This window comes from Ammospiza caudacuta, chromosome 9 (genome assembly GCF_027887145.1).
Source record: "Ammospiza caudacuta isolate bAmmCau1 chromosome 9, bAmmCau1.pri, whole genome shotgun sequence".
Classification (NCBI taxonomy): Eukaryota; Metazoa; Chordata; class Aves; order Passeriformes; family Passerellidae; genus Ammospiza; species Ammospiza caudacuta.
The window spans coordinates 24,180,635-24,195,708 of NC_080601.1; the positions used below are offsets into that span (position 1 = coordinate 24,180,635).

The window sequence follows — 15,074 nt, forward strand, 5'->3', positions numbered from 1 at the left end:
TGAGACCTCATCAAGATTGATAGCACCTCAGCCCTTTTTAATTTAGCTGAAATTCTTGCATTAGAGACACACAACTTGTGCAATTGCAAACAGATACTATTCTCTCAAAAGACTAGAAAAATACAACATAGATTACAAAAAAGTCAAGACTTGCCGAGGTGGCTGCAAAGCCCACTGCCCACAGCAGCACATAATGTTGCTTTTCACCAGGCAAGGGTACTCGAGTGGGAGATGGGCCTCTGTATACAAAAGATATTCAAGGAGGGTGACAGAGAACCCTCAGACCATTCATTACAGGAGTTTAAATCACCAGTGTGCCGGAAATATCCTGGTAACCCCCCCAGATCACCTCTAAAGTCATGGAAATTTTTATTGCTCTTTTCATGTTAGTTGACAATTGGCTTTGAAAGACTTATGTCAACTTACAGTCAAAGATAATTTCTCAGAGCCCTTTTTCGGGCCTGAAATCAGGCCATTTTGATATCAGCTTACTAGCTCATTATCCAAATTTTAAATGTGCATAGCACAGTAAGGAATTTTACTGCCTCTTATGGAAAACCAGCTTTGGAATGCTAAAATTCTCTTGATCATCACCATTGTACCTTAATAACTGCATGTAAGATGACCAGATACTGTTTTGTAGATAAGAAATTTCAAGATCCTTTCCAGGATCTGTTTAGGTAAGAAGGTCTTACTAATCTACTGAGGCTGCCCATAAAATCGAGAAGATATAATATCATACTTATTTAGAAAGTAAATTTTTAATATTTAAACTATCTGTTCTGCTACTATAGCAAGCCCAGTATTGAGTAACAGGTGTATCCACATATTTGGCTAGAAGCACAGTTTCATGACAGGGTTGGATACCTGCTTTGGAAGACAGAGGGAAATTCACACTTTTTTGCATTCAGTGGCAGAATAAATTGCAGATGGGGCAGAACAAATTTAGATAAGAAGGAGTCTATGCTTCTTTAAGTGAAGAGGAGCTTTGTTTGGGGGCAGGATGAATACCTCTACAAGTCTTGACAAAGGAACGCACATGAAATCTGGAAAAAAATAGGTTTATTAAAAGATTCCATTTATATTATTGTTTGTCCCACCCCGTTTATATTTTACATTTGCCTATAAATGCAAGGGCCAGAAGTCCATGATTCAGATTGTCCAGCATCTCTTTGTAAATATTTAGGTCGGTGCTGCATCATAACTCCACCGAGCGGTTATGGACGAGGGCAGCCCAAATATCCGTGAGTAGTGCAAATCCTCTTTAGTCCTGGTTGGTGTCACAGGGTCAGACACCGAGCAGGAAGGCCCTGGGGTCCCGGTACCCCACGAAGCAGGGCGCTGCCCACAAGCCGACCGGCTGCGCTCTGCAGGCGCTGCTGAGCTCCAGGGCGGGTGCGGGCAGGGCCGCCAAAGGGAAGCCCTCAGGCGCGGCCCCTTGCCGGGGCAGAGGCGGTGGCCGGGCCACGTACGTGAGCGGCAGGGGCAGCACGGCGCCCTGAGGTCCGTAAGGGAGAGCGGGGCTGCAGAAGGGCTCCGTCCTCAGCTCCTGCAGCTGCCGCTTGAGCTTCATCCGGCGGTTCTGAAACCAGGTCTTGATCTGGTGGGGGAGGGCACAGGGGAAGGAGAAAAGACGAGGTTAGTTACAACGCCACCGAGGCTTGGTTATCCGGTTGTTTGGAGCCGTGCCGCGGCCGCCCCCGCTCACCTGCACCTCGGAGAGGCGCATCCTGCCCGCCAGCTGCCGGCGCTCGGCCGCGCCCAGGTACTGCTGCCGCTGGAAGGAGCTCTCCAGGGTGCTGATCTGCTCCGCGCTGAACGCCGTGCGCAGCCGCCGCCCGCCGCGCCCGCACGGCTCCTCGGGGCCCGCGCACTCGGGACCGTCCTCCGGCGCCGCTCCCGACGGCCTCCCGCCTGCTGCTGTCCCGCCGGCTCCTGGGCACAGGGACAAAGAGGAGCAAAGGGTCAGCCAGGCCCGGGCACCGCGTGGGGAACCGCCGCCCCTCCGCCCCGAGCAGCCCCCGCGCAGTGTTGCCTTCCCGGGCAGGCCCGGGGGTGTCCCGGCCCCGCCGCCCCCGCCCGGGAGCCCCGGCTGTCCCGCGGTACCTGCGGCGGGAGCGGCCGCCCCGCTCTCCCGGCTCCGGCCGCCCGTCCCGTCCCCGTCCCGCGGGCCCGCCGGCTGCTCCGGGCTCCGCTCGCCCTGGCCGAGGCTGGAGCCGCAGCCGGGGCCGTGGCCCGCGGACGATGCTCGGTGTGGGGAGCCCTCGGTGGGGCTCTTGAGAGTTTGGCTGCTCTGGGACAGCCATTCCACGGAGAAAGGGGCCTTAGTCATCGTGCCGCGCTTCGGAGATGCCGGGAAGGAGGCAGGGAGTACAGGCCTATCCTTTATAGCGCAACTCCCGGAGGAAAACGTTGTTTGTGTAAATACACATCAAAGGGCCAGATAAGTATCATCTAATTGCTATCAGACCTCCCCCCCAACAAAAGATATCGTTCACACATTGCCCCAGCTCGCGGAGGCTCGGCTCCGCCGTGTCTGCCCCTGAGGAGCTCACTCCGCCGTCAGTGATTTACAGCTCTTGTTACATCCTATCCCCATGCAAATGGCATTTATGGAGCTGAGCAGCCTCAAACGGCGCTGGGGAATGTACCCCCGGGGGAGCGCAGCATCCCCGGCCGCTGCAGGGAGAAGGGACGCTGCCACTTCCGACTCCCTTCCCCTGGAGTTGCTCTTCCATTCCTTTTCAAGCACCAGACCCACTGTTCTTCTCCAGCCTGCTCCTCTCGGGGCTCAGCACTGCGTTCCTGAGACAGCCTAGGCCAGGCAAGCGGAGAAACTCACTCACTGGGTTCTCCGGGACTGCAGCACCAGGCACAGGCTGAGGAGTTTGGAGGAGAAGGTTGTGAAACAGAAAAGGGTAAATGTCAAGGTCATTGGATTCTACAAATCGACAGGCTTCTGGTCGTTTATATAAAAGTATGGTTTCTGGACTACCGAGTCAGAAAATGACAATTATTGCCTTAGAATTCACATTCTGCTGAGAGCTCTGAAATTACAGAATTCATGTCATATCTTCCTTCCCAGAACTCTTGCAGCTATGCAGGTTACCCAGATTTTTCTACTATCTCACCTTTTTTCTTTTTACTACCTTATGTGTGTCTTTCAGAAACGTTCCCGTTCATCTTTGGGTTTTGTGTGCCACAGAAACACTTGGCTGCTGCAGCAAAGCCTCTGTAGTACATTGATAAAAGGTTCTTGGTCCTTTATGGGCTCTTTTCCACCTCAGGGTAGCCATGAATTCCCTTCCCTTTTCACCCTCCTGTCCTGTGCAAGAACAGAGTGGGACTTGCACTGCATTGATAATTCCTATCACAGCCCTGCTTGGTACCAGTCTGCCTCCAGAGATCATGATTGCACATCTCATTTATCTGTCCTTGTTCTTGCCTGCTGCTCTACACTCACCCACCACCTGCACACAAACCCAGTGTTCTGCTGTCTGTCTGCCCTGTGACTTGGCCAGCCTGCACACCTGGCTGCATTTCTCAGCCTTCACTTTCTCTGTGATAACAGTTGCTGTAACCACGGCTCCAGCTCTTTCTTAGAGTGTTGGTGAGGCAGAGGTTTGAAGACTGAAAACCCTCCTACTTAATGTCTAAATCTTCCAGTGTATTAAATTTTAATATTGTACAGACATATATTTTTCTTTATATTAATCCAGTAGAAATTTCATTAAAATCCTCTTTGTCAATGTTTTCCTAAACCAAATATTTCATCCCCTCCACTCCAAATACAGTTGCTAGATCCATTCATTAAGAAATCCTACAGTTTTTTGTTCACCAGACAATTGTTTCATTGAACTATATTCAAGTTTGACTTGTGAACCCCTTTTAGGCACTGTCTATCATTGATTGTTCATTTTCATGGCATAGTGTGAGTCCTACTTTGGTCTACCAGTGATGACACTGTTCATGAGTTTTTCCCTAACCAAACAAAACCAGAAACAAAATTGTCACCTTTATGTAATAACTAATAACTGATTTAGAACCACAACCATACATGATCAGAGCCCTCCTGGAGCCCTTTGTTTCTGGCCTGTGTAGGTAGGACTGACATTGCAGCCTGAGTCCACTAAACAAGCTTCCCAGAGGAAAAATGGTGTAAAAATCTGTAAATAAACATTCAAACATTAACGATTAATGTCTCACATATATCTACCTGAAGAAGTCCACAAACATTTCTAGCGTGGACAAAGGACCCACACTCACACAGAAAAAGACACAGACAGACACAGACACATACAGACATATATATATATATATATATTTGGTGTTTTTTTTTCACCAAACAAATGTAATTGTTTGATATCTAAGTATTTGAATCCTTATCCATTTATCATTCCCAAGCATTTTCCAATTAACAGTGGAAAGTTTAGAAAGTTTGTTTGAGCAGACAGTACAAAATTGTTTTTAAATTTCCTGTTTTATAACACACACCCCCACCAATTCCCCTACCCCACCTTGAATATTTCAGGTTCTTAATTATTCCTTTCTTTGGGTAAATGTGAAGACTTCCCCCACCACAGACCTGAGGATAAATTTTAAAATCCCAGAACTTCTGAGCATTAGACAGTCCTGTTGTCAGCCTATCTGACAGAGCAGACCAAGCAGGCAGGAGATGGAGAGGAGACAGACAGGGATGTGCTCTGTTCCCTGAATTGCTGAAGGACAGGGCTCTTGACTCAGCTGCATTGAACACGTGGCCTGGCAGCAGGCTCTCCAGTCAGAACTGGGAATATCAGTGCCACTGGCAGCTTGCAGAGTCCTGCCAAGCCTCCCCTGCAGCCAGGCAAAATGCCGTTCTCAAGCACTAATTCTCATGAACGTAAGAAAGTGTAACTTTTCTGCAGGCTTCCTTCTCAGTTTAAGTATTTCTGATCACCGTAACAGCATTCTGCACCACAGATGGGGCACAATCCCATCCCAATGTGATAAATATGTGCTCAGAATTATTTCCAGTCTTAGTTCTTACAGAATATTATGTATAAGTATAATATATGCTACTTATTTTCTTCTATATAACATATATATCTCTATACAAATACTTAAACAATATGAAATAGTCTATTTCTATGACATTACTTTTTCCAGCTTTATGTCAACAAATAAAGACACTTGGCAAGCTGTCATATAGGATGAAAAGAATACATGACCTATGATGGAGCTCTAAAAATAGAAAATATTGAGTTTTATCATCCACTGATACATCTGCCTTTACTGATTTGAAGACTTTTTGCCATCTGAGCTGCAAATGACATCTTTATACACTGCTGGTTTATTAATTGCATTGCATTGAAGCAAATGGCACTGCAGAAAGATAGTGTCAAATGCTGAGCTCCCATAGACACAAACTGATCATGGTGTGACAAGATTAAACCAAATCTCATTTCCATTACACATAAAATGTGTAAGTCTCCTGGACAGGTAGCAGATGACTTCTGAATGTAATGACTGCTACAATATTTAACAGCTGCTAGTTTAATTTTATCTAAAATTCTTAAGTTGCCTTCTTTCTTTTCTATCTATTATTCATTAAATGCTCGTTTGAAAATCTCCTGCTACACTGTGATTCAGAAATACCACGTTTGAAATCAAGTGATATTACCAATGGGTTGCAAACCTGCTCATGCTAATGAAATTTGTCATAGTAGGGCAGGGACAGGGACAGACAGCAGCTTTTACTGGCAGAGACAAAGAGCTCAGACATACCAACACGATTGCCACTAGCAGGAGTCTGGAGATCCATTACCATAGATAATGGCAATACTCTATGCAGATGTTTGCAGAATACACAGCTGCCTTCTCTGGGGAGGCAGCACCTTCCCCTTCAGCTTTGCAGAAATCTTCACACACAATGCTGGTCTCGTGTTGAGGAGGTTCTGCAGAACTTCCTACTTGGCTGCCTACAAGACAGTTGATAATATTTAGAAATATTGGATAATGGATAATAAATAGAAATACTTTGGGATTACATCTCAGCCTTTGAGAATTAATTGCAGCCCAAAGCTCAGCTGTGCCCCAGTAAGCCAGCTCAGAGCCCTGCAGGGGGGCAGGACTGTGCTGAGATGTCCCCTCTCTATTGGAGCTGTGCAGGGGCAGGATTGTGCTGAGATGTCCCCTTGCTGTTGGAGCTGTGGAGGACTGAAGGGAGCAGCTGAGGGTGTGACAGCCTCGGTTCCCCTCTGGGACCACGGAGAGCCACCACCACTTGGCCTTGCTGCTGTGGGTACACAAGGGCTCAGGAAGGGATTGTCATCGTGTACCAGCAGGGCACCCTTTCCCATGTGAGACCAGAGCAGAGGGAATTTGTGGTTCTTAGGAGTAGCTAGGAGGTGATGCAACTCAAAGAGTAAAAGCCAGGCTGTTCATGCCACACAGGGGCCGTGTGCTCACCTGTGCACATGCAGATTTCTGTGTTCACCTGTGCACATGCAGATTTCTGTGTTCACCTGTGCACATGCAGATTCCCTATGAAGCTCCGCCCAGGCAAACAGGGCTGCTGGCATCTGCTATGCAGTTTACACAGTCTTTGCCCTGGTGAGCTTATCCAAACATTCCATTTCTGAGTAATCACTATTTAGGACTTAAAAGCATTACAAATGGCCTCTAACCAATCGCTTAATTATCAATTATTATCATTATCTTTCCTCTTTGACAAAATAAGAGCTATTTTTCCACAAGGCATTTAAAGACCATATGTGCATAAATACCACGAGGGCCTGGTATAAACATAGCGACAATGCACATATGAAAATTTAATGTCTCATCATGTTTTGAATTGATCTAAATCAACATAGCACTCAAAATGCCAAGAGCTCCCATTGCTCCTTAACACAAGGCTGCCACCAGCAGCTAAAAAGAATCAGTGAAATGTTTTAAAAATATATATATTCTGCAGAGACATGCTGCAAATATTAATAGAGAAAATACTTGTTTTAGTGGCTCCTTACTCAAATTTAAGTTTATTAAAAACAAGTAAAATTCAGTATGAAGCAGGACCACATTTAGAACATGTACTGCTCTTGTTACAGAAGCAGAGTCTTTTGTTTATTTATTATTAGACAAACTATTCTAGCTGGAAAACCATCCAAGTTTCAGGAATGTAAATCCTACTTCAGCACTCATTGCCATCATATTGCCAGAGGGAGATCTCTATGGACACTGCTCAAATGAAACTGCTCAGAAATCTGTAGTTGATTTAATTATCTTTAGACTAGAAATTATACTTTAAAAACAATTAGACACACTTAGACACCTTGCAATCTTTTCAAAACTAACAGAGAGGCTTACTCTCTAAATAAGAAATTTGGAAAGAATATGAAAGAAATTATACTGACCAAAGCATTTATTATTCTTGAAAGTAACTTTTCAATTTCGGCTATTAAAGAATGAATCATTTCCCCCTTTGATTCCAGAGTTAGCATTTGAGCATGATGAGTCAGCCAGCAGGGGAATGAGCAATCACAGCTGGCAGCCCTGGGACATCTATCAGCTCTGTGCCCATCGTGGTCTGTGCCATACAATGCTGCTTTGAAATGCATTGGTCTCAGCAGTGTAAATGTTTTACTGTCTCTTCCTTCCCCTCTAACTTACACTTAAAATAAATCAAGTCCTTGTATTGCTCTAAAACCAGTCTGTTCAAATTAAATGAAAATAACCTTTACCTTTTTTTTGTTTTTTTTTTCCTGACTTCAAGGCTCTTCTCCGTTTCACATTTTTAGTTATTTCTCCCCTTCATCTGTATTCCCCACTATACACCATTTCTTCCAATTTCCCTTATTCCAGTCACTTCCATCAAGTATCCTGCAAATGTTACTATTGCCTGAAGAAGACAAGAATTTTGGCAGGACATGTAACTGTAGCAACAGAGCATAAATGACACTGTACGTCTGCCTTCACTTATGCCAAACAGGGAGCACAGACATGTCCTGACATTCCCTTGCTTTACTGATAAGGGGAAAGCTGGGCTCAGTGGCTGAGGACAGGAATGTAGTTACGTTAAGATGCTTCACACTGCCCTGTAACCTGCAATTCGATGTTTACGTTTCCTCCAGACAGTGCAGTGTAATTCTTGTGCCAGGTTTTACAGAAATGAGTGTATTACACATGGATAGAAGGTAAACAGCATTTAAGACTATGACGATGTGTGTGCAGGTTCTCTAAAAGATTAAAGGGAACAGCTGAACGCTGACTATGAATACATGTTCATTTTACAAATGGAATATTAAAAACCCCCTGCAATTTCGTGTTTGCATGTTTCTAATAGCAAGGTTTGGGCAGACATCTGAACAGCCGATCGTTTTTCAGTCTCCCTTTGCTCCCGGTGCAGCAGCAACACCTAAAACGCTGCCGAGGGCCTCGTGTGCCATCTCCTGGTTATGGAGAGACCTCGCAGCCAGAAAGCTGCTACAGAAAGGAAAGGGAAGTGCTAGAAGATTAGCTGAGGCAGTGACAGAATCAGAGAATCTTTCAGGTTGGAGAAAACCTCTAAGACCAGCGAGTCTAGCCCTTAATCCAAGTTCAGCACTGAAGCACGTCCCTGAGTGCCACATGTACCCAGGGACTCTCCCGGGGTGGCCACTCAGGTCCTGGCAGCTGAGAGGACTCACCCTGCACACAGACAGTGCACGGCAGGCTTGGCCTCTACTGCCCCTGCTGCTGCTTTTAGCAGCAAGTCACTTTTCCACTGCATTAGCATAGGTATAGAAAGGAAATTCCGCATCCCTCTAGAACATCTCTGACATCAGTTCTAGCAACTCATCCCACAGCAACACCTACTTTTGGTATGCATCAGTGGAAGAATGCAAATAAACCCCTGAAAATGGAACTGACTGGAATACAATTAAATTATTAATAAAATTAACATAATTCCCTGATTGCAGGTAAGTATTTGAATTAGTGCCCAATTTACTTTACTGAAGATCCCTACTGAGTCCCTTCCTTCACAGGAACAAGGAGGTCTGGGCACTTATGACAGAGTTTTATCTCACTTGTTCTTAAAAATTCACAGGAAAGCAGATATCACAGGTGTGTTACAGATGAGTAACCAATTCCAGTGCTTCACAGGAAGCTTTCCTATGTAAAAACTGAAATAAAATCAGCCGTGTTTCAAAATTAAGTGCTTAAGCTTCACAGAACACAAAAAAAGCACCTCAAAAACCCCTGCAGCTACTAAAATTTTTTACAGCAACATTTCACATTCATAGGTCTGCTCAATCCAATCTTGTCTATCTAAGTCAAATTCTTTTGGTCTTTCTCAGTCTATGACTCTAAATATATACTTATCATGGTCCTCTACTCTCTCTCATTTTGGCTGTATGTATCCTAGCTGCAGTGTCCAAATGTTAAAGTATTCCTGCTGATGTTTCTCTATTGCCAAACACAGCAAAATAATTACCTTCTGTCATGTGCAGCTCTTGTGCAGTACACCTCAGGTCTTCTCCCCCCACCTTCTTCTTTTCTTTTTACAAACTGTACACATGGATTCATATTCAGCTTGTGATGTGTTATGGTCCCCAGAGATTTTTACTGAAGCTCTGTAGTTATTTTTCATTTAATATTTATCCTTCAAAACCATAAGACTTGAAGCTGAAATTTAAGCTGTTATCACATGATAACAGTTCTTGTGAGTTCTAAGCTTGTATGTTGTATAAGTGTGCTTTCCATCCCACCTTATATTTGAGCAGTAAAATTCACAGACATTCCTACATGTTCCATAGAGTGTAGGTTGGGAGAAGAGTGCTTTATGGTAATCCTGGACAGTTTGCCTCCCTCATCAGAGTATGCTGAGTCCCAAGCAGGGCTTCTCTTGTTACTGTGACAGTTCCCTTCTCACCACCTGGGTGTGTTGTGCACCGAGCATGTTTTACCTCATTACTGTAAGGCAGAATAGTTTGCTTCCCCCCATCTGCAGGGGTGCCAGGGTGAAGGCCAGCTGCAGATCTTGGGATTCAAAGAGCAGCACCTGCACTACGTGGGGCAGCTAATGAGCAAAACAGGACATTGCATATGTATGAAATGTTAATTAGCACAGATTTCTTTACTCACCCCACAGCACTTTCCCTGGAGCTTCACTCCTGAGCAGGGCTCCAGTGCCTTGGGTCCTGGTTTGATTGCTGCTCCAGGATTCCCACTGTGGGAATGCTACACTTTTGATAGAGCCAATGCTCTCACTTATTTTGTGTCTTGTCCCCGAGGGATCTGCACCTGCTTTTCACTCATAACATCTGCATAGTCCTAACCCCAGTCAATTCACTTTCACAATTCAACAAGCATGTTAATTACCCTTTGAAATGATGTATAAATCAACTGTGTATTCACCTTAGAGGCCCATCATCTGAATCTGAGCAATGAAATATATAATGAGGCCAGGAGGAGCTGTTGTCAAAGCATTCATTGACTTCAATGTACAACATGGTGTTTTTATCTCTTGGGACAGTTACCTTCATGATTAAGTCATTTAAAAGTTACTTCATAGACAAAAACATGTCAGTCTTTTCAATTAGTCTCCATGTTTGCAGATTTTCAGACAGCTTTTTCAGTAACTCTTCTAGTGTCAAAGTTTTCCTGGCTGATTTTCTGTCATTTTCTTTACCTTGCCTTTCCACTCATGCCTGTGGTCTTGCCCATTTTTAAAAAGTAGTATTATTTTCTGATTCTCTGGGAACTCACTTATTCTTCCTCAACCAAAAATACCATAATTCCAAGATTATTTCAATTTTCCTTATTATTATTATTATAGAACAACTTTTATCAGAAATTAATGTAATGATACATTAATTAGCTTGATAGCCTCTGACCTGCATTCCTGGTTAACTTTGATTATGACAGGCATTGTTTAGAGTGCAGGCAGTGGAACAGCAAGCACTCCAGGCTTTTGTACCATCTGATACTTATCTCTTCTGGTAAGCAGAGAGCTCTTATTGTATAATAGAAAGATATTTAAAAATCCATTTTTACTGTTTTGCTTTTCACTTGCTGATAAATTTTTTTTTTCTGTCTAGCTTTGTTCCTAACCTGCTGTGCCGGTCTTTTATATTTGTTCTTGATAATGTAGCTGTCTTGTTTCTATTTTTTCCCCCAGTATTCTTTTTCTATTTTTTTTTTCATGTAATTGATGAGCCCCTAATGCAGCCACAGTTCTCTCTGAGTTTTCTTTCCTTTGCATTTGGATAGACTGTTGTTATACTTAAATACAGCCTTAGAAATGCTTCTTAGAAACTCTTCTTAGAAACTCTCAGCTCTCTTGAACTTTTCTTTGTGCTTTAACTCCATCCCCAGGATCTCAATTGAATTCCTTGAATTTGTTGAAGTTTGCTTTTTTGAAGTCTAGTGTTATTATTCTGCTTCTTTCATCTCTTTGTGTCCTTTGAATCATGAACTCTGTTGTTCCATGGTCACTTTCATCTTGATTGTTTTCCACATGCAGATTTTTAACAGTTTATCTAGAAAACACTGTAAAATCTTAAACAGAAAGAATACTCCCTACGGTTTCAGCACTAGCTTGTATACACAAAGCTGTATCTGAAGTGTGCTCATGCTGAGTCAGAGCAGCTCATATCCAGGCTGTCATCAGAGAGATAAGGAGTTGGTGTGGGCAGGGATGTGAGCACAGTGTACTTCAACACATCCCCTGGTCTGGAGAAACAATAAATGAGAGACCATAGGTGACATTTCCAAAGACATCATCCTCACAATTTTAAGATGCAGCCTAGGATATTCAGTATTTCATCAGCTTAGTGGATTAACATCAAAACACAATTGTTGGGCACTCTAGTGTGTTCTTCACATCTTTCTCTAGGTGTCAGTCCATTATTTTTTATTTAAATGAACTAATTTTGGGGGATTTTTTAATCCCAACAATGGTCTTTAACAGAATTATCCAACCTTTGACCTGTAGTTTACCTTCATGAAGAAAAGTTACTCTGCTCATGTCTGTACATCTGTACATCTGTACTCTCATCTCAGGAATCATCTGCTCTTTTCCACCTTGTATTTTCAAGTCCTTTGCCCTTTCACTTCTTTGCATCAAGAAAATGAGAACTAGGAGATATCTTGAAGACAACTTCTTCCCCAGAAAACCCAAACTTCTTCCCTTTTCCCCAGAAAACCCAACAATCCTACTCTCTGACTGTGCAGTTGATTATCCTGTGATTTTGCTACTTAGGTGAATAATTGACTACTGTTACTGTTTATGAACTTTATCACATATGACAGCATACGAGATCTATTTTGCAGAGTTGTTGTCATTCATTGATGGATTAAAACCAGCCACATTAAAAGTTTCTTCAAACTTGCTTGCTACAGGAATTTTTAAGTAGAAATTCAAAATGTGAAGTTTTTTCATTAGCTATTAATATTTGTTGCTGCTGTTGTTGTTGTGGGGTGGGGTGGTACCTAAACACAAAATCTGAAATGCCTGATTGGTGGAAACACCCCAAAGTAGTACCATAACTCAGTACTATGCATTAATACCAATATAAGGTTTGATATGCTGAAGTACTTACAGAAGACATGAGCTGATTTTTAAAAACTTGTGTAGCACCAGTTCTTGTCATAGAATAAACAATATTTTCTAGATTAGTAACACAGAGCTAAGAAATACATGAGCTAATCCTCATGAGTGCAAAATAGAAATGATAAGAAAATTCACAAAAGCAATTTCAAAAGTCTGACTGGTAACTGTATAAAATGAATTTATTAAGATCATGTGATTAGCAAGTCTTGTGGAGTATTTTACATTAGTAAAACTTATGCTACTCAAAATTTTACTGTTGTTTAAAGGCAAGGTGTGGGTTTAAGTGAATGGTAATTTTTAATTGACAAAACATCAAATAACTACTGACAAAACCAGTTATTTAAAATAAATGCATACAGATAAAATATGTGAAATATATGTCTGAAGATAATGCTAGTATTAACATTCTTAAATCATAAAGGTAGGAGGTAAATATGAAATTTTTTCACATTTGACAATCTTTAGAGGAATAGCAACATGATTTACTTCCCTAAGGGCAAGTCAGAATACTATAATTAATGACATGTTAAACCTACATATGGTAAAGAAAATAAATCATATTAAAAGTAGGACAAAAGCAAGAAAACCTTGTTGAGGACTGAGTTCTTCAGTGTTTAAACCAATAAGAGCCCAAAGTTAGTAGTATTGTATTAGTAAGAAAAAGTAACTGAGTATTTAAAGGAAAGTATGGACACACCATATTTTTACTGAGGAAGATGAGAGAGGGTTGAGATGTAATATTGCTGTTACTGACAAAGAAAAGGAGAAGCCTTCCTCTTATACATTGAGAAAGCTACAGTTTAGCATGTGCACATGCATTTCTGTCAAACACAACAGTACAAGTGCAAAACACCAGACATGTACATGCTCCCATTTCTTACATCATTATCCTTCTCCATCATTAACACTTGATGAGATACTGACTTCATATCTGCCCTTCACTTCTCTCAAAACATTTTATTTTTAATTTTTTTTTAACACAGTTCCAAGCAAATCAGTTTCAGAACAGTACTTAAGTGTTTCTTACCCTTCCCTACTTCTCATTCAACACTACCAGTGCTCCCTCTGGTAGAAATACTTGTATTTTAAACTAATTTTTAGCCTTAACATTCTGGCCCTGCATAAACCTGGGTAGCTCAACAAATTTTCTAGCAATAGCAACGCATTTCATGGCCATTTAGAAGCTCTTGTAAGTATAAGCTCTATGAGTAGGTTAGCACCACAGTTTTACAAGTTGCAGATCCACATTTCACATGGTTATCTTCTATTGGACGCTGCAGGAGCACTGTGATCTACAAAAAAAACCTCAGGAGCAAAAGCCATACTCAAACGTGCAGACAGACATAAATTGGCAAAGTGACTCATGCCAAATACAGATGAAAAGAGCAATTTCACATTTACTGTCTTCACAATGCCAGGAGTGCAGAAGCAGAGCAACAAATTGGTAATACTTACATTCAGATCTTATTTTCATTTGGAAACAGGTTAGTCTGATGACTTTAAAATCAAACTAAAAAAAAAGTTGAATGATAGCATTCCTCTCCTTCCTTGGTAGGAGAAATAGACAGCCAATTATTTATGTCAGTTACAGTTTTTATGATACACAACATAAAAGCAAGACACACCAACAGTTAATGAATAGCAGAGGATCTGTGTTTCTGAATTATATGCACAATGTGACAGGATATAAGTGTACTGTGTTTGTATAAAAATAGATTCAACATTTAATGAACTATATTTTGAACTCTCCTAGGCCAACTTGGCAACAGAAGCTGGAATTTCAACTTTTTTCCACAGTATTTTTTAGATATCAGTTTCCAGGCTAATTAATTATTTATGCTAAAGAAGAGTAACAAAATTAATAAGCCTTTTCATCTACACTCTCTTTATCTCCCTTTTTATTCTTTTGATCTGCCATTCAGTTGCCAGGGATTCAAACTTCATTAGTCAGCATTTTATAATTCCATGTTATAAAATAAAATAATTTCAACTTGAGAAAGTATCTTATGTCGCTTCACTTAAGTATTTTCTTGGAAGTAGGTCCAGTAGTTGAAGCCAACTTAATCCAGTTTTACAGTCTAGACCCAGAATAGAACAGGTGAAACATAAATCATTAGTGAAATGTTGCTTTCATCCTGCGCAGGGTGTCCTGAATTTTTCGAGAATGTTTTTCTGCTGGTATCTGATGGAAGTTGGCACAGTTGTCAGCTGCCAAGGCAGAAATGTCTGCATCTTTAAAACGAGTTATTCTTTGTCTGAGGTAAGACTGCAGCTTGAAATCTGGTGCGTATGTATAAGGATTCTCTTGAAAGGCATGAACTTGGCTCACAACTTTTGCAATATTTCTTGTAAGAGAATATGGTAAAAAAGATTAGTTTGTTTTGCTGATGATAAAAACAAAAGCATAAACCAAAAAACAAACTTTAAAGGAAATTTTATTCTATTGTATATATACCTCTGGTTACATGTCTAAACAAATGAAACTATTTGAACTGTTAAT

General features: G+C 41.8%; 1 protein-coding gene across 1 annotated transcript in view; it reads right to left on the minus strand.

Moving 5' to 3' along the window:
- Positions 1-12,795: 12,795 nt before the first annotated feature.
- Positions 12,796-15,074, minus strand: part of KNDC1 (kinase non-catalytic C-lobe domain containing 1) — a 56,823-nt gene continuing 54,544 nt past the window's right edge. The window contains exon 30 of the mRNA XM_058810740.1: positions 12,796-14,919. Coding sequence (XP_058666723.1) covers positions 14,688-14,919 — 232 coding nt within the window. The 3' untranslated portion in view covers positions 12,796-14,687. The remainder of the gene's footprint in view (positions 14,920-15,074) is intronic.